This window comes from Lepidochelys olivacea (genome assembly GCF_965140295.1).
Source record: "Lepidochelys olivacea isolate rLepOli2 genome assembly, chromosome: 4".
Taxonomy (NCBI): Eukaryota; Metazoa; Chordata; order Testudines; family Cheloniidae; genus Lepidochelys; species Lepidochelys olivacea.
The window spans coordinates 30,285,996-30,306,683 of NC_140414.1; the positions used below are offsets into that span (position 1 = coordinate 30,285,996).

General features: G+C 42.5%; 1 protein-coding gene across 2 annotated transcripts in view; it reads left to right on the forward strand.

Annotated features, from left to right (window-relative positions):
* The window catches only part of LOC311519928 (melanopsin-like), a 76,606-nt gene that overhangs the window by 45,196 nt on the left and 10,722 nt on the right, over positions 1-20,688 (forward strand). For both annotated transcript variants that reach the window (XM_084627032.1, XM_084627033.1), the window contains 2 exons: positions 6,748-6,922; positions 12,259-12,411. In XM_084627032.1, the coding sequence (XP_084483158.1) occupies positions 6,748-6,922; positions 12,259-12,411 (328 nt within the window). The remainder of the gene's footprint in view (positions 1-6,747; positions 6,923-12,258; positions 12,412-20,688) is intronic.

Consider the following 20,688-nt stretch of genomic DNA (forward strand, 5'->3'; position numbering starts at 1 on the left):
ATAGGTGATTTTTAAAATACTGAAAATCCTTTTGCAGTCTGAAAGGAGTCTGTTCCACAAAAGCACAGCCTCATCTTATACAAGACAAAATATATCAAAGGGCTGGGGCCTTTCAGTGGTATAGTCTCAAAAGATATTAGAAAGCACTAAATCACAGGGTGGGTGAGTGAGGTGTCCAGCTGAATGGTGCCAAACTAGTACATACTTACACTGCATTTCCCAGCAGCAGCTTAAGCCTTGGACTTCCTTTAAACCAAACGGTTTGTTGAGAGTTGCTGTGAAATTTCATTCCAGATAGACCACTGGCCTTAAGGATGGCGCGGGTCCTAGGACACCCATTGTGTCTGGTTTTCATCAATGATTATGTTGGATATTGTATAATTGTTCCAGCTAACAGTGGGAAAGCTCGCTGGATGATGGTCACTTAGGTTTTGCCTACTACAAACAGATATAATCAAGATCAAGCACTAGCTCAAATTCAGCACTTTCAAAGATATTGAGCCTGTGTTATACCCATCAACACAAGATTCATCTCCATGGCTAAAAGAAGAGGGCCATGAAAACTGAAAACAAACCCTAAATTGGAATAGGATTGCAATAATTTTTTTTTTTTTTTTTTTTACCAAATTGGGATGTAGAAAGCAGAAGATTCCATTGTATATTTTTCTCCTCACTATTCTTTTCTGTTTTGTTTTCTAACTTGGTAGGAAAGAGTCCAGGGGTGGTTTCCACCTGTACAAATTCTAAAATGTTTGATTTCCAAGAATCCTGTGAAAATACTTCTTTTTCACACAACTTTCTGTCCAAATACCCATTTTCAACAGAAAATATGTGACTTTTTAGAAGGAGAATTTCTTCTAACCATAATTGTTTTGCAATATTTCACATGACTCACCAACAATTCTTTCAAGGAGTATCTCTTGCAAAGCAGCCGTATATATAATAGTAAGCCTTTGAACAAAGTAAATATGTGAGGTGACGGTAAATATATAAAGAATTGTATCACTAGATGGCAGTGTAAATTGTCTGTAAGATGTTATTGTTGTAAGGGGGAAATTGCAACATTGTCTCATTTGGAGCTCTGATTTTTCCCACAGTTGCAGGCTGGGAAAACCCAGATAGTTAATTACTTTGAATATCTGATATGTAATTAAAAGATTGATAGAAAAATGAGACAATATTTTTCTGAAAATGTTTGCCACTCCAAATAACACAATTTTGCACCCCCAAAATGTTGAGTTCCTGCTTAATTTCAGAAGACTGTCAAATGTCTGAAACGTACAGTAAAAATGTTTTTGTACCAGTTTACATCTTAACTGGTGTTCATGAGAGGTGACTAGCCCTTCTGTGCTCATTTCTCTGACTATGGGGACCAAACTATTGAAAGCCTGTGGAAGAGACACATACACAGAGAGGGGATCTATCTGCTGCAGGAAACATAACTACTAAAAATAAAGAGCTAGTGGAGAATCAAAAATTGCCAACATCTTTTTGGAGTGGCATCTACCCAGGCTGCTTATAGGGGATATGTCAGACTTCCTTATCTTCTTTCAGAAGTCACCAGCCTCCAGTGGTTTGCGGAAATAGAGGGAAGTATAGTATGAAGCTGGAATTTCTGACCCAAAGTTATTTTTTTTCCTTGATTCCATATTTATATTTTATGTTTGGAAAGAGGTAAATGACTGTTCCCAAAATAAGCACTATACTGTAGGAACTGCTTCTGAGAGTCTTTATACATTGAGTCAAATTCCTGAACCAAAAATATTATGGGGCAGGGTCTTTTCAAAAGTGCTCAGCATTGGCTTAATTTTATTCTTTTTGAAGATAATGGAAATGTCCCATTTATTTAAATAGGAGCAAAGTTAGGTCACCACTGAGCACTTTTACAAATCCCATCCCTTCTTTCCCATCTGTATTTCCATGACTGCTGACACCAAAAGTATTCATGAAATCATTGTGAAAGCACTTTATGGGTCTGAGAATCATCTAGTCAGACAGTAGAAGTAATATTATGTCACTTAGGAGAATAAATCATGCAGACCAAATAGAAAGTTACAAATAGTGAATAAGTAGACACAATGAATAGTTTGCAAGCAGTTCATTGGTGGAAATATATTTGCATATATCATTCCCCAATAAGTCTGACTAATGAGCAAATATTCCAAGATCAAAGTCTGTTTATGGATAATTCACAATTGGTGAAATGGGTTGGATTAATCAAATCATCCATCCAACTCTAAATATCACAGAGATGAGACATTTTGTTCAGTTTTTCACTATGAACAAAACAAAACAATTTTGTCTTAGTTTCACTCTAGTCAGAAGATCAAACTTTTCCCTTTTGACTGTGATAGGTTTGGATGGTACACATGAGTCAGAGAGTTCAGGAATAGTGAACTAAAGAGTTCACACACACTTCAAAATGATGGTGTGATGCTCACAGTGCAGGATGTTTCCTTGGTGCTGAGAATTGCTGGTGGGAATGGGGTGAATTTAAAAAAGAAATCAAAGAAATGAAATACACCTGTGTATGATATATTTTTACTGTAAGCCAAAAAAATGACTGCATAGAACAGAGAAAATAGTGCTGACTTCAACTACAGTCATACCAACGTCAGGAATTTCTTTAATAATCGTGGCATTAGGTTCTTTTTAGCCTTGCTGAGGTCCAGTAAATCCTGTGGAAGTTCATTAGTTGGACTGATCAGGTGTTTATTCCTAGAACTTTTAAACTGCAGATACCTGCTGAAAAGGCAATATCTGAACACTGGCTTACTCATTATTGGATTACCAGGAGTGCAATCAATTTGAAATGATGGTTTTGTATCCAGAATTATCTTGCTGTTAAATCAGGATCTCAATATTACAACTGGTCAAAATTTTTCAAATTTTAAAATTGTTGTCCATTTTTTGTTTGAAGTATCAATGACCAAAACTTAAAATTTTTTTTTGCAAAATGTTTTTCATTTTTGAACCAGCTTCACTCGAGATATGAACAGCTACATTTCCTAATACATCTCATCTCCATGCCAGTACAATAATCTATAGTATGACTTGAAAGAACTAGACTTGAAGTTTGAATGTTCATTCTGATGGCCTGGAATAAACCATCTCTCCATGATAGAGATCACTGGAAATAACAATTATTTTTTTGAAACCCACTAAATATGGAAAAAAAACTGTAAACAAAGCTAAACAAATATTACTTAATAAAAAAGAGTTCAGCATTCATTTCATTTTAGAAGTATTGCTGTTACTTTCACTGTGATTTGGAGGGATTTTTTTAAATGATTCATTCATTCAAAACAAATGACAAAAATTTTCTTTTCTGTGTTTGTGAATCTTTGTCAAGCAGATCACAATTTTCTCAAATGGATTTGTTCAAAATTATTCACCAAATAACTTCCATGAAGAAGTTTTGTCTATAGCTTATTCTCAGGTAGTTCTTTGCGAGTACTCAATATATGAAATTTGATTACTTTCTTTTATTTCAATTTACAGTAAAATCATCATCCCATAAGTACCCATCACAAGCTGCATCCATTTTAAATTTTAAAATGTAAATTATGAAAGCGCACTTCAAAATCCATGTTAGCTTCAATGTCCCATTCTAATCACCTCCAGAAGACCAACATAATCATAAATCCTGTTCCTCAATCCACCTGTTCCTCACATGCCTCAGGAAAAAGCTTGGTTTTGCAGTTTGTCCTGATGGCAGTAGAAGAGAGAAGAATGGCACAGGTGGTCTCCCAGGTAACTTGGTCCTAAGCCATTCAGGTCTTTTGAAGGTTACAACAGACCTTAAATTCTTCCTGGCAATTCACAGGCAGCTAGTGCAGTTCATGTAGCTCAGTGTTTAATAAGCAGGTTGCCACCAGCTTTAGTTACTGAATAGTGATGGGAGAGTGCATTACAACATCTAGTCCCAGTGTGACAATGGCATGAATTATGGTAGCAAAGAAGTGGTTGCACTTCTCTTCCTAGTTGCAGGCAGAAAACAGTACTCTTGGCCGCAGTTCCTATCAGACAATTCAGCAGCCACCTGGGGTCCAAGAAAACACCTCAACCATGAACTTGTGTCTCAGTCACTGGTTGCATTCCCTCAGCTACCATTGAAACCGTTGCTAATTCTTCCAGTTATTTCCTCCACCCAATCAGCATTACTTCTGTCTTACCTGGATTAAGACCTCGACCTTGCAATGAGCTCTACAGGGGCAGGTCCCTGCATTCACTCAGCACTACCGAAGTCAGTGAGGGGCTCTGCAATTGCATAGGCAGGTCTCGTTGCAAGAACGGAATCTAAGACTCAGCCAGCTAGCACTCATTCAGGCCCAAATCTCCTGTAGACATTAAGGCATCCATTCCATTGTCCCAGCCAGGTCAGAGATGGTGCAGACAAAGCTCTGGGGGGTCCTCAGACTACTGAATGTACTGCCGTCTGTCTTGGATTCCCAGATCACATGGTACATTTTTGTTGCATATTCATGTGAGAGTATCTTTCAGAATCAGATGTCTGAGGCCTATGTGCACGTTTACAAATGTAGTATCTTCTTGAATATTGGAGTATTTGCTGAAAATTCACTATTTCCTCACACATTCCTGCATGCAAAGTTGTTCACTGTTAAACTTACAGGAAATGGGCAATGGGAACAAGGGATCAAACATAGTCAAACAAATTTGTTTAAAAAGTTGAATTAATGTTCAAGCGATTTTTTGTTGTTGATGCAATATTCATGCAGCTCTAACATGTGCTTCTGGAGCTTAATATATGTCTTAGCTTCCTTCACTGATATGTGATTCACAAGTGCACAGAGCAGTAGTGGTTGTCCATTGTATGTGTGGCTTGTCCTATCTTATTCCTGGTCTTTGTGCATTTCTGTCTGTAGCAATATTTGCTGGTATTTTGTTGATTGTGCTAGAATTAATCTGGAGTGATATGAGGTTTTAGATTTTATTATGCCAAGTACAAAGGCATTGGGCCACATTCTCTGCCCTTGAACCATCTGCTTTGCACAGCACAGGCAGCCTCGAGGAGCTGGAATCTAGTCATCGCTAACCAGCTGAGAATTCCCTCCGCAAGGAAGAACGGTCAGTTCGCTTCAAGTCAACATGCCTGGCTCCTGTGCCAACTGACCACCCCATCACGGGGAGTGGGGGTTGTTGGGCGAAGGACCAAAGGATCTGCCTATTCTCATCTGCCAGTTTTCAACTGGCATATGGTCCCTTGTGGAGTGTAGCCAATTGGCATGGATTAGTCGAGCCCCCTAGGCTTCTCTAATTCATGCTGGGGCTAGGCCAGCACAAGATCAGCCCAAAAACTCAGGGAGCCATAACTGTTACTTAAGGCCTGTCTACATGCTGCAGCAATGTGCATGAGAGGGGTGTGAATTCTGAAGCATGCCCGTGTGTTGCACGCTAAGGATATGGCTACATTGCAATAAAGACGTGCAGCAGGGCTGCAGTGGGCCTGGGTCAGCTAACTCGGGCTCGTGCTGATGGGCTACAAACTTGCAGTGTAGATGTTCAGGTTCAGGCTACATCCTGGGCTCTGAAACCTCCTGAGGACAGTGGGTTTCAGACCCCACGCACCAGTCTGAACCCAAACATCACACTGCAATTTTTAGTCCTGCAAACCCAGGTAAATGGACATGGTCTCTGACACTTGGGGCTACAGGCTTTTTATTGCAAAGTCCATGTACCCTAACTAGCCCCATGCTACGCTAGCATGCTGGGGAACTTTTAGTTCGTGCCAGCAGATCTGTACAGGCTTGTTCGTGCACAACACGTTGGTGCACTTCCTCTCGTGTCAGTGGCGGATTAGCCACTGGGCCCATGCCCAGGCACCCCAGCCAACTGGGGGGGGGGCCCCCAGAAAAATGGGCATCTCTATGCCCTGACCTCCTCCGCCTGCCCATCCACCCGAGGCTCCTGCCAGGGGCTGGGGCACAGGGGCTTGCCCCACTCCGCCCACCCACCCGGCAGTCCTGCCGGCTCCACTCCCCAACAGGAGTGCTGGGCGGGGGGGGAAGCCCCTGCACCCCAGCTCAATTTCCCCTGCAGGAGCCCTAGGGAATGGGGGCGGGGCCCACTTGCTCTGGCCCAGGGCCCCACAAATCCATAATCTGACTCTGTCTAGTGTGCCATGCTGTGTAGACAGGCTCTTAGATTGCTACTAAACATTATGCAGATTGTAAGCATCTTTTTGTTCTGTATTTGTATGTTGCCTAACATATTAAGGTCCTGGTCTGTGACTGAGGCTCCTAGACACTACCATGATACAAATAAATAATCATCAGCTCCCCAATGCTGCTCCCATTCTCCCGTGCGCAGAACAGATCTCATCACAGGAGAGAATCTGACCCATTATGGTTAAATAGCTTTGTATGTTTGCAGTATTAATTCTTTATTTACAATCAAATTAACAACTAATTGTTTTTTAAGTTGAATATATTACTAAAAATTCATTGTATTTTCGATTCTCACTACTCATCCACGCATCCTTGCAATGGACCTTTTGGTTTAAAGCCGCTGAATCCACGTGATGTCTTTCCTTTTGTCTTGTTAACGGTTCACATTAGCCCTAACAAGCTACTTCCAAGTAATCTTTAACCTTTACAAAGAAAATAAAAAAGCTATACTGAGATTACCAAAAGAGAGAGAACTGCTGTCAGACCATTTTCCAAACAGTGCTGCTAGTATTTGTGGTGTTATGCAGCTTGTAACTTTTACTTTCCTGTTCCCCTTCAGGAAAACCATTCGCAGAGCTGTACCCTGCTTGCGATTTTTCATACGGATATCAAAGAGTGATCTCTCATCAGGTTCTATAAATGAATCATCATTCAGGTCCTCTGTCTCCAGTCGTCGCTCCTTTGCCTCCAGGAACAAGAGTAGCTGCGTTTCATCAGTTTCCACTGGAGAAGCAGTAAGTCTTTAGGAGGAAATTGGGTATAAAACTTGCCTGTCTGAAACAAATCAGGTCCCCAGTTAATTCTCTAAAAATGGATCCAAAGTCATACTTTTGCATCTGTTTCTGAAAGTCTTGGAAGAATAAAGTTGTTTCTGTATAGGAGATTAACTGTCTGTGGTTCAGGAATATTATCGTTTGGTTTATTGATCTGACTTTTACCGTGCATTCCAATGTGGTGGTTCTGTAGAAGTGGAATCTTGGGTGTCATAGCAGCTGGTGCTCTGCCTGGGGTATACCTCTGAAAAATCATGCACATTAAATTCACATTAATTTTACAAAAATATATAATTTTTTTTGTTAAGTTATGAAAATGGCACGCTCAGTCTTTTCACTCTTTATCTGTCAGGTAGAATTCAGTAGAACCCAAGCCTTGTAGGCTTCATATCCGTAGGACCAGACAGAATAGTACTAAAAATAAAAAGTTCCCTTTGGGGAATCTTACGTCCCCCAGACTGACCTCTTAGCATTCCCCCCAACTCCTGAAAAGTCAGCCTCTTATGCATTGACACTGTGCCTATTAGGGCATTACTTAGCATATCAGTGGTCTTCATAGGGGATGCACTCAGCCAGTGCTAGCCCTCTCCAGGGACCTACTGTATTCAGCTCTTTCACACTGTGCTGAACCAGCATAAGAAAGTTCACTCAGCTCAGAGTATCATCTAGAACATTCACAAAGATAATAATCACTGTGACAGGTTGAACTAAGAGTAAGTTAGGCTTTTACCCCTTGACTGTCCTTTGGGCTGGAAGACGACAGTCTAGGCAAGGATAAGGACTCAAGGATGTGACATGTGTCACTTGCAAGCTACTTATTTCAGGGTACTAATATCAGAGTCAAAATAACATGACCAAATAGCCAAATATCAAAAGAGATGCTTTAAATTCTTCAGATAAGATAGATTTTGAAAAAACAGTAAGATCTAGGAGTGGGTTGATGAACATCAATAAAACCAGGGAGCATGACAAATCTGGCTTGAAGATGATTCTTTTTCACACAGGTTAGAACATAAATTATTCAAAAACTTGATCAAAAACTGTCCATTCTGTTTTATCAAGGCACCTGAATGGCTTCCTTCTGCTACGTAGCGTTACTTCTCAAAAAGCAAACAAATACTGAACTTTCATAATTATTCATAGTAACACTTTGTTTCCCAGTTCACCAATTGATTTGCAACTGTTTCAAGTTGTAAATATCTGAGTAGAGACTGAAAATATAGCACCTTATTTTCTACTTTATTCTCCAGTCCACCTTTAGGAATGTGAGATCCTGCTTCTCAGTGAACTGATCTCAGCACCAGAAAGATTTTTAAACAACTGTGTTGTAAACAAATGGTAAAATAAACAAAAAATGAGCAAAAAGACAGTACTCATTAGCATATTGAAGAAATCCTAATCAAGGGTGCAGAGATGAACAAAACCTTTTGTTATAGATTCCTGGTCACCTATCAAAGGGAATTCCCCCCCCCCCCCACCTTCCCATGCACACACTGAACTACTGTGTAACTTCATAAGCACTAACAGAAAAGCTGTATTTGGTTGTTGTGACTATACCTAGTGAGGTTAGCACCAAGCATTGGAAGAAACCATTCCTCTGCACTTTAACACAGTCCAAATCCTCCTTTGTTTTACAAAATATGATCCTCTCTTCCCACATTCCAACCAGTTCTGAAAACCACTCAGAGTAGTCAAAGTATTTGTTCATTGGTGTTCTAGACTAAATTGACTGGCCATCATTTTGCGTTCAAGCTAGGTCTATATTAATGCTTTGTAGATCCAAATATTTGACATTAAGTGCATCTTACATTCTTTATTCTCTTTAAATCCATGATGGACACCATGGTTTGATTCTGAATTGAAAGAGCACAGGCAGACTGCTGGATCTGCTTAGAGCCCCAGTCAGTAGGGTTCTGGACTGCAAAACACTCTGCCCATGGACTGTCAATTGCAAGATCAGGCCTTTAATTTGTCACAATCTTTTTTAAAAACTAAACACAGAACAGATAGTGAAATAATTTGTCTCTTCCCTTAAGAAAAGATCTAAAACCACAATCAAATAAACCTATCGGTCATATTTCAAATTATGGACTAGATTAAGGTATGTGTGAAGCCCATTCCTTTTGCAGCTCTTCCAGACAGACCATGCAGTTATTTTAATTGGACCTCCAACTGAAATGGAAAATTCTGTCTTATGAGGTACTTTCAGATTAGATTGTACAACTTAGATTGTAAACTCTTTGGGTCAGGGACTATCTTTTTTTTTTTTTCTGTACAGCATCCAGTACAATGATTTCCTGGATCATGATTGGGGCTCCTAGATGCTACCATAATACAAATAAATAATAATATGGCAAGACCCACAAGTGACATACACTAGTCTCATCACTTAATGCACTCTTGGAGGGCATTCAAATATCATGGTGACAGATATAATAGAACACAACTAATTGTTTGTTGGCCAGCGCTACTTCATTGTAGAACTATACATTCAGTAATACATAAGTGGTAACCTTTTCCCCTAGCTTTTATATAATGTATTGACTGCAAAATTTCTTTTTAATTAAAATGAATAACAGATGCTAAGTTACTATATTTTAAAAATTAAATTACATAGCATCACCAACTTGCAGTTGTTTCTCCTCTTGTTATTTTGCAGGCTAAGAGTTGTATTTGAGAGTATTCTACACTGGTTTGTCCTTGACACACAACCTTTGCCTACACTAGTATTTTGGGCGGAACCTCCCACCATTACAGGTAGCAGGTTGTGGAGTGCCTGCTTTTGTAAACAGGGCACAGTCATTTTATCATTCTGTCATTTAGATCTGCCCTGAGCCAAACTGTTAGGAGAGTGCGCTGGGAACGTTTCAGTCTTCTGAAAAATCAGGACAAAAAAGTAGTAAAAACCCGTCCCCTCCTTACATTACCAATCTGTCATATGTAGCTGATTCCAGTGGAATTGCACCAGTTGTCTGAAAAACGCTAGCGCAGACATAGCCACAGGAAACTACACACCTAAATCCACATACACTGAACTGAGAATATATGTACCCTTTGAGATTCTTGTGTGTGGTCAAAAAATCTTCCTGTTTCAGTGCTAAATGAAAAGTTTTAGCGGGCATACAAAATTTTTATCATGTAAAAGCATTAACTGGTCTGGATCAGGGCTACCTGAGAGAATGCCTCTCCCTGAATGCCTCACTGCAACAATTACAGTTACTCCCAGTGCTTTTACAATTGCTGAATGGAACGGAACTTTCCAGGAGTAGTATTGTCTGCAGAACACCATCCCCTGGGAACTTGCTCATATGGCCCTGATCTTCAAGTCTATAAGTCTATGTGACCCAGAGTTTTTCAGCCTTCAGGCCAAATTTTAAGGGTTCCCTGTTCAACCAGGCATTTAACTGATTGTCACTATGTTAGGATGAAGGACCTTCACACTGCAGGCAGAAACACTGCAGCGATTGTTTATTGAACAATCTCTGTGAATCACTCGTTTTCTGTTTTTGTATTTATGGTGCAGTGCTACGGATGCTATGGCAACTGAAGCTGTTTTAAAAAAAAGGATAAGTAATTCTGTAATAATGTAAATTCAATTTGGAAACTTTTGCCCTTTGAGCTAATTTACACTCACCGGCCATTAAGTTTCTGACAATAGGGATGATACGTTAAGGTATTGCTCATGAGGTTGAGGTAATGTAATTGCACTGAAGCAAATTTTGTGCAAGCATTACGATTATTCTCAGAAACCTAGGCTATTGTATAAAATATATGAAGCATTCGGATAGGAAAATCAGGTATATTTTCTGCTGTAAAATACATATCCAGCAAAGTCACTGGGACTACTTACATGCTTAGAGTTAAGCACTTGCTTAAGTGCTTTGCTAGATCAAGACCTACGTCACTAGTTGTACATAGCGCTTATGCAATGGTGGCACTGGAAATGTGTTGTTTCTTGAGATGATAAAATAAGAGTTTAAAAAAAAAGGAAGATTTCTAACTCATTTCTCTTCTCCTCTCCTATGCATCCTCCTGTTTCTTTCACCTTTCCATTTTCCTTGACTCTCATTTTCTCCTTTATTTCCGTCTCAACAAGTTTTTTATGGATGAGGAGATCAGTGGATGCTAAATGAGGTTCACTGTAGTCATGCTATAGCACCTGAGCCATTTCTTTTGTTCGGTTAGTCATCATTAATTTTCTGTATACTCAGTGGAGTCATTTTTTTTTGTTTTGTTTTTAAAGTATTCTCCTTTCTAGGCATGGGATAATGTTGTTTAACGGTGTCAGCCCTTGGCCTAACCTTTGCTTACAGGTCTCAAGCAAAACTGCTGCTGTTGTCATGCAGTGCTGGGTTGATCGGACACTGCCAGAGGCAATTCTTTCCGTGACTGACAGGAAACATGGTTTTAAAATGCCCGTTTAGTGCAGCTGTGTAGATGCCCTTTGAAATAAAAGCTTAACTCAGTGGCTTTTGCGTGTTGCATGGTAGCAGTTCGTGGGGCAGTTTTGGAACACACTTGCTAATGCACAAGTTGGCAGCACCAAGTAGAAAATGTAGCTGTTTCCACGGAACACATTCTCTTGTCTGAGTGTGTGCATGTTTCTAACGTAAATAAAATTGCCTCTGTAGTTTTAATTATACAAGGAAGGAAAAATGAAAAGACTGTTCGTAGCTGAGGGAACGAAGTTATCCAGTGAGGTTCATGCATTAGTTTCACACCTTCCTGGACCTCATTTCAAATCCTAACAAGTGCATGTGGAAAACGGTTTGGTCTCCACCTTTTGTCCGAATCACAAAATCAACATATAATTTGTCATGATTCACAATCTTTGCACAAGATAGGTCCAGAAATGGAACAGTTAGATTGTAGCAAATCAGGTCTGAGCTCCATTCCTAATGAGGCACAGGAAAAATAAGTGAAGTATCTGCTCACATTCCAGACTGTACTCTCTCTCTGCTACTAGATATCTAATACTTCGGTGCCACAAGCATTACTATACTACAGAGATCAAAGGTGAGTAAAAAATCTGGGTAAAAATGGATGCACTGTGTGTGTTACAAGCTCTGTGCTTCCAAAGAAACAAATCTCAGGGGAGCAGAAAGATTGAAAATCAAAAGTATGTGGAATAATTCTTGTCTAATGGGAGATTCATCTGGGCTGGGTATGAGACCCATTTTAGAATACATTCATTTTGTCTACATGCAAAAGCAACCTGCTTACCAGCAGATGAAAAAGAAAATATAGAAAGCTGGAGAGAATATAATTGTTTGAAATAATTCTCACCTGGTGTTTAGGCTTGGAGTGATGTAGAGCTTGAGCCAGTGGAGCCAGTTCATAAGAAACTGCAGCCTTCCAGGAGTAACTCTTTTTCATCGTGTTCGAGACAGGAGGAGAAGAGGGAACTGCTTCTGAAGGCACACAGCTGCAATGCAATAACTGAAGAAAAGGTAAAAGAAGGACTTAATTGCTTCTTGTTTTTATTGTCTAATCTTTCTTTGGCAAGTCTTCTCCAGTTTACCCACTCAGCCTTGAAGCTCAGATGGATACATCTTGAAAACCTCACCCGTATGAAGGTTTCTCCCACCCCACCATTAGAGGCCCTATGAATGCTTTAACTCTTTTCCCGGCTGCTTTGCCTTGGCTGGTGTCAAGGTTCCTCCCCCACTCTGAGCTCTAGGGTACAGATGTGGGGACCTGCATGAAAAACCTCCTAAGCTTATCTTTACCAGCTTAGGTCAAAACTTCCCCAAGGTACAAAATATTCCACCCTTTGTCCTTGGATTGGCCGCTACCACCACCAAACTAATACTGGTTACTGGGGAAGAACTGTTTGGGAAACGTCTTTCCCCCCAAAATACTTCCCAAAACCTTGCACCCCAATTCCTGGACAAGGTTTGGTAAAAAGCCTCACCAGTTTGCCTAGTGACTACAGACCCAGACCCTTGGATCTTAAGAACAACGAACAATCCTCCCAACACTTGCACCCCCCCTTTCCTGGGAAATATTGGATAAAAAACCTCACCAATTTGCATAGGCGACTACAGACCCAAACCCTTGGATCTGAGAACAATGAAAAAGCATTCAGTTTTCTTACAAGAAGACTTTTAATAGAAATAGAAGTAAATAGAAGTAAAGAAATCATCTCTGTAAAATCAGGATGGCAGATACCTTACAGGGTAATTAGATTCAAAACATAGAGAACCCCTCTAGGCAAAACCTTAAGTTACAAAAAAGATACACAGACAGAAATAGTTATTCTATTCAGCACAATTCTTTTCTCAGCCATTTAAAGAAATCATAATCTAACACATACCTAGCTAGATTACTTACTAAAAGTTCTAAGACTCCATTCCTGTTCTGTCCCCAGCAAAGCAGCATACCAACAGACAGAGAGACCCTTTGTTTCTCTCCCTCCTCCCAGCTTTTGAAAGTATCTTGTCTCCTCATTGGCCATTTTGGTCAGGTGCCAGCGAGGTTACCGTTAGCTTCTTAACCCTTTACAGGTGAGAGGAGTTTTCCCCTGGCCAGGAGGGAATTCAAAAGGGTTTACCCTTCCCTTTATATTTATGACACGCCCCCCAAATCTCAGCTAGGGTGAAACACTGGCTGGGATTTCTTCCTGGAGCTCTAGGAAAAACAGAGTTAATAAGACACATGCATCTCTAAATATACTACCAAGTACATAAAGACTAACAATATTTTCCACATCTCAAGGACGATTTTAACCAGTTAATTCTGGGAAACTTTCACGGGAGAGTGCATCAGCCACTTTGTTAGAAGCTCCTGAGATGTGTTGGATGTTGAAATCAAAATCTTGGAGAGCTAAACTCCACCGAAGAAGTTTTTTGTTAGTTTCCTTGACGGTGTGAAGCCACTTCAGTGCAGCATGGTCGGTTTGCAGGTGGAAACGCCGTCTCCAAACATATGGGCGTAGCTTTTCCAGAGCGTAGACAATGGCTTAACTTTCTTTTTCAGTGACTGACCAGTTGCTTTCCCTCTCAGACAGTTTTTTGCTGAGAAACACTACAGGATGGAATTCTTGATCAGGTCCTTTCTGCATTAAAACTGCTCCCACACCACGCTCGGATGCATCTGTGGTTACTAGGAACGGTTTGTCAAAGTCTGGGGCCCTTAGTACAGGGTCAGACATGAGTGTCGCTTTAAAGCTTGTTAAAGACCTTCTGACACTTTTCGGTCCACTGAACAGCATTTGGCTGTTTCTTTTTGGTTAGGTCTGTCAGTGGGGCGGCGATTTGGCTGTATTGCGGAACAAATCGTCTGTAATAACCGGCCAAGCCTAAGAAGGATTGAACCTGTTTCTTTGACTTTGGGACAGGCCACTTTTGGATAGCATCCACTTTGGCCTGTAGGGGGCTGATAGTTCCTTGACCCACCTGGTGTCCAAGGTAAGTCACTCTGTTTAGGCCTATTTGACACTTCTTAGCCTTAACAGTTAGTCCTGCCTCCCTTATGCGCTCAAGGACTTTTTGTAGATGTTCCAGGTGGTCTGCCCAGGAATCCGAAAATATGGCCACATCGTCAAGGTAGGCGACTGCATATTCTCCTAATCCCTCTAGGAGACCATCTACAAGTCTTTGGAAGGTGGCGGGTGCATTTCGCAGCCCGAAAAGGAGTACATTAAATTCGTACCGCCCGAGATGTGTGGCGAAGGCTGACCTTTCCTTGGCAGATTCATCTAGCGGTACCTGCCAGTACCCCTTGGTTAAGTCCAAGGTAGAGATGAACTGGGCCCGTCCCAGTTTCTCTAATAGTTCATCTGTGCATGGCATTGGATAGTTGTCTGGGCGAGTTACAGCATTTAGCTTACAGTAGTCCACGCAAAAACGTATTTCCCCATCTGGTTTGGGAGCTAGAACCACTGGAGATGCCCGTGCACTTCCAGAGGGGCGGATTACACCCATCTGTAACATATCCTGGATCTCCCGTTCTATAGCAGTTTTAGCTTGAGGAGACCCCCGGTAAGGTTGGACCCTAGTTGGGTGAGCATTACCTGTGTCAATGGAGTGGTATACCCGTTCAGTCAGTCCTGGGGTGGCTGAGAACGTTGGCGCGTAGCTAGTGCACAGCTCCTGGATCTGCTGTCGCTGCATACGCCCAAGGGTCATGGAGAGGTTCACCTCTTCCACACCACCAGCACATTTCCCTTCGTAGTAGACACCTTCAGGCCACTCAGCGTCGTCTCCTCCCTGGGCTGTAAACTGACAAACCTTTAATTCTCTGGAATAAAAGGGCTTTAGAGAATTAATATGGTACACCTTAGGCTTTCGGTTGGAGGTGGGGAATGCTATGAGATAATTAACAGCTCCCAGGCGCTCCTGGACCATGAATGGCCCTTCCCACGATGCTTCCATTTTATGGGCCTGGAGCGCCTTTAAGACCATGACCTGGTCCCCTACTTTGAAGGAACGCTCTCTGGCATGTTTATCATACCAGGCTTTTTGCACTTTTTGAGCATCCTGTAAGTTTTCTTTAGCAAGGGCTAAAGAGGTTCGGAGGGTGTTTTGTAGGTTGGTTACAAAGTCCAGAATGTTAGTCCCTGGAGAAGGTGTAAATCCCTCCCATTGCTGCTTCACCAACTGCAATGGCCCCTTAACCTCACGGCCATATACAAGTTCAAATGGGGAAACCCCTAAACTGGGGTGTGGTACAGCTCTGTAGGCAAAGAGCAACTGCTGCAACACTAGGTCCCAATCATTGGAGTGCTCATTTACGAATTTACGTATCATGGCCCCCAAAGTTCCATTAAACTTCTCCACCATGCCATTTGTTTGATGGTGGTAAGGAGTGGCAACCAAGTGATTTACCCCATGAGCTTCCCAAAGGTTTTCCATAGTTCCTGCCAGGAAATTAGTCCCTGCATCTGTGAGGATGTCGGAGGGCCAACCTACCCTGGCAAAAATGTCTGCTAGTGCCTAGCACACACTTTTAGCCCTGGTGTTGCTTAGAGCTACTGCTTCCGGCCATCGGGTGGCAAAATCCATGAAAGTCAGTATGTACTGCTTTCCTCTGGGTGTCTTTTTCGGAAAAGGACCCAGAATATCCACAGCTACTCGCTGAAATGGAACTTCAATGATGGGGAGTGGCTGGAGAGGGGCTTTGACCTGGTCTTGGGGTTTTCCCACTCTTTGGCACACCTCACAAGACTGGTCATAGGTAGAAACATCCTTGCCCATTCCCTCCCAGTGGAATGACCCCACCAAACGGTCTTTGGTCCTGTTCACTCCAGCATGGCCACTAGGGTGACCATGGGCTAAGCTCAAGAGCTTGGCCCGGTATTTAGTTGAAACTACCAACTGTCTCTGAGGATGCCAGTCTTCCTGGTGTCCACCAGAAAGAGTTTCCTTGTATAAAAGTCCTCTTTCTACAACAAACCTGGATCGATTAGAAGAGCTGAGAGGCGGTGGGTTGCTCCATGCCGCCGTCCAAGCTCTCTGGAGGCTTTCATCTGCTTCCTGTTCAGTCTGAAACTGTTCCCTTGATGCTGGAGACATCAGTTCCTCATTGGATTGTGGACCTATGCTTGGTCCCTCTGGAAGCGATATAGGGGATGGAGCTGTTTCTGTTGACTGTGAACCGCTCTCCGTGGGTGCACTATGTTGGGATTCAGGCTCCAGCTGAGCCTCTTGTGTAGGGTTATCGGCTGCTGCCAGTTCAGGTTCGGTGGGGCCCTCTGGTGTTGAGGTTGCAAGTACTGGATTCAGTGCTGGCAATGGGTCTGGTGTTGGTTGTTCGGCTGGTTTCAGTTCTGGGATTGGTTCCGTCTGGGTCTCTGGGACTGGATCCACTACTGCTGTTGCAGACATTGGCCTGGGATCCGGGTCCATCACCTCTGACTGGGTCCTGATAGAAGTTTCCAGAATGGAGCTAGGCCTCACGGCTTGTTTAGCCTGGCTACGGGTGACCGTTCCCTCCCTCTTGGCCCGCTTCACATGATTGGCCAAGTCTTCCCCCAACGGGATGGGATAATCATCATAGACTGCAAAAGTCCACGTTCCTGACCAGCCCTTGTACTGGACAGGCAACTTGGCTGTAGGCAAATTGAAAGAGTTGGACTTGAAGGGTTGAATCGTCACTTGGATCTCTGGGTTGACTAAATTGGGGTCCACCAAGGAAGCATGGATAGCTGACGCTTGTGCTCTGGTGTCCCTCCACGCGGTGACCTTCTTCCCGCCCACACTCACAGTTTCCCTCCGCTCCAAGGGTATCTGGGAGGTATCTGGGCCTGCAGACCTGGGGTGTGATTCCGGTGCAATGAACTGTAATCTGTTGGGGTTCTTGGGGCAGTTGGCCTTTACATGCCCCAGCTCCTTACATTTAAAACATCGTCCAGCTGACGGGTCACTGGGGTGAGGTGGGTTGCTGGAGAATGGGGTGGTGAGACGATAAGGTGTCTGGGGGTTCTTTGGGAGGTAGGTGGGGCTTTGGGCAGCCCCCGGTAATAGGGTGTGGTCTGGGGTTGTCTCTTCTGGTCTCCGCTCCAACTGCGACCAGTTTTCTTCTTCTCTGCCACCTCCACCCATCTGGCTCCAATCTCTCCTGCCTCGATTACAGTTTTGGGCTTCCCATCTAGGATGTATCTTTCTATTTCCTCAGGAACCCCCTCTAAGAATTGTTCCATTTGCATTAGGAAGGGCAAATTTACTGGAGATTCAACACTTGCTCCTGATATCCAGGCATCCCAATGTTTCACAGTGTGGTAGGCATGTCGGATAAATGAGACATCTGGTTTCCACCTTAGGGCTCTGAACTCCGACAAGACTGCTCGGGTGTTATCCCCATTCTGACTCTCGCCTTGGATTTAAACAGTTCATACTTGTTCAAGTGTCCTTTAGGCATTTCAGCTGCCACCTCAGCTAAGGGTCCACTGAGCTGCGGCCTCAGCTCTACCATGTATTGGTCAGTAGAGATGTTGTACCCAAGGCAGGCCCTTTCGAAGTTTTCTAAGAAGGCCTCAGTATCATCACCTGCCTTGTAGGTGGGGAACTTTCTGGGATGGGAAGTGGTACCTGGAGAAGGATTGCTAGGGTTTGTTGGGATATTCTGCTGAGCCTTTATCTTCTCCATCTCCTCCACATGTTTCCTCTCTTTTTCCTTCTCTTCCAGTTCTTTGTCCCTTGCTTCCATAGCGCTCCTGTGAGCAGCCGCTTGGTGTTGTTCTGCCTCTTTCGCTGCCTCCCTTTCTTTCTCCTTTGCCTCCATTGCTCTCCTGTGAGCAGCTTCTAGAGCTTTTTCGGTTTCTTTCAATGTCTCCAGTTTGGCTAACTCCAATTTGTGTAGTGCCTTTGTGCCTGACTTCTTTACCTCTCTGTTTTTAACTAACTTTACACCCGAGGTTTAGAAATAAACAAACAAAACTTGGCTGTAAAATTTTGCTGTGCTGGAATAGAATACCTATTCTCTGATAGTGATTGTCAGCCTACAGAAAAAGACAATTCCCTTTGTCTCTGCTCTGGCCCCAAATCAAAGGAAAAAACCTCCAACTACTTGGAAGCCTGCTTACTAGCAGCCCAAAGGAAAAAAAATTTCCTTTTCAAACTTGTGCTCCTTGTAAAAAAAATCAAAATCCAAAAAAAAAAAAAAAAGCCCCTGCCACTTGTGTCTCCAGGCAAATGGGTAGAACCCCCCCCCCACCCATTTACTTTTAGGGGGAAAAAAACTCTGGGTTGGAAGACTGTGAATTTTCCTGCAGGAGTTAAGTACCCTGCCTCCAGGCAAAGAAAACCTGCAATTCACAAAGATAATCCCCTTTTGTCTCTGCTCTTTCCCCAAACAGAGAAAAAACAAGCTGCTTTCAGTTTCAGCTGCTTTCTGGACTTCCTTTCCAGCAGCCACAAAGGAAAAAAAATTCCTTTTTGAAATCTGTATTTCTAGTTCAAAAAATCTCAACTGGATCTCAAAATGATTTCAGGTTAATCCCACCACTCTGCCACCATGTCAAGGTTCCTCCCCCACTCTGAACTCTAGGGTACAGATGTGGGGACCTGCATGAAAAACCTCCTAAGCTTATCTTTACCAGCTTAGGTCAAAACTTCCCCAAGGTACAAAATATTCCACCCTTTGTCCTTGGATTGGCCGCTACCACCACCAAACAAATACTGGTTACTGGGGAAGAACTGTTTGGAAACGTCTTTCCCCCCAAAATACTTCCCAAAACCTTGCACCCCAATTCCTGGACAAGGTTTGGTAAAAAGCCTCACCAATTTGCCTAGGTGACTACAGACCCAGACCCTTGGATCTTAAGAACAATGAACAATCCTCCCAATACTTGCACCCCCTCTTTCCTGGGAAATGTTGGATAAAAAGCCTCACCAATTTGCATAGGTGACTACAGACCCAAACCCTTGGATCTGAGAACAATGAAAAAGCATTCAGTTTTCTTACAAGAAGACTTTTAATAGAAATAGAAGTAAAGAGAAGAAAAAAAATCACCTCTGTAAAATCAGGATGGTAGATACCTTACAGGGTAATTAGATTCAAAACATAGAGAACCCCTCTAGGCAAAACCTTAAGTTACAAAAAAGATACACAGACAGAAATAGTTATTCTATTCAGCACAATTCTTTTCTCAGCCATTTAAAGAAATCATAATCTAACGCATACCTAGCTACATTACTTACTAAAAGTTCTAAGACTCCATTCCTGGTCTATCCCTGGCAGAAAACCAGCATATAGACAGACACACAGACCCTTTGTTTCTCTCCCTCCTCCCAGCTTTTGAAAGTATCTTGTCTCCTCATTGGTCATTTTGGTCAGGTGCCAGCGAGGTTACCTTTAGCTTCTTAACCCTTTACAGGTGAGAGGAGTTTTCCCCTGGCCAGGAGGGATTTCAAAGGGATTTACCCTTCCCTTTATATTTAGACAGCTGGAAAAGCAACCTGCCATTCCAAAGCCAGATCAAATGCTGACTTGTAGCGCAGTTAGTGGGGATGAATTTAAGAACCTGACTGCTTCATCTCAGCATGTTTACCTCCTCCAGCCCTGGTTGATCTCATCCCACTCCCAAATCTAAGGAACCCACCTCCATGTTGTGACCGACTCTATTTGCTACAAAATCAGGGTTTCAAGTCAGATTCAGAAGTAGTGGAAGCCACTTTTTTTTGCACCCTCATTTTAGTATACATTAAAAAAATGTTTTATCTTTGTTGAGAGGGAAGAGGAGAGAGAAACTCCCATTTCTCCCTGAGAGTGGGAAAGTCTGGCAGCTTGCCCCCCTTCTCTCCCTGAAACTGGAGATGGTGAGTACTGAGCGCATCTCTTGTGGATGCAATAAAACTACAAACCAAACTGCTGCAGTTTGATGTCATTTTCTCAGAAGTGTCACTTTTCCAGAGGTGCAACTTCGGAAGATGACTTCAGATCACCCCTGAATCAGCTCTTACCAACACTTCAGTCTCACTGGACTTCCAGATACAGTACTGCTGTGAATCACATGGGAAAATATGCCAATGCTACACCTTCAGTAGACAAAGGCCTAAGACTCTCAATACCCACCCTACTAATAGGTTGGCTAGTACCCCCAGGTTTCTCAGTACCCAGCTCTTCATGGCAATACCTACGACATGTCTAACTGAACGAACAATACACCATAAGAAGTGTCACCTGATTCAGTCACCTTTCTTTTCTTCTGGATCTCTGGTTCTTTTTTCTAGAGACAGCATAGTTTTAAGTGAGAAGCTATCCTGGGAATCACAGCAAACTGATCT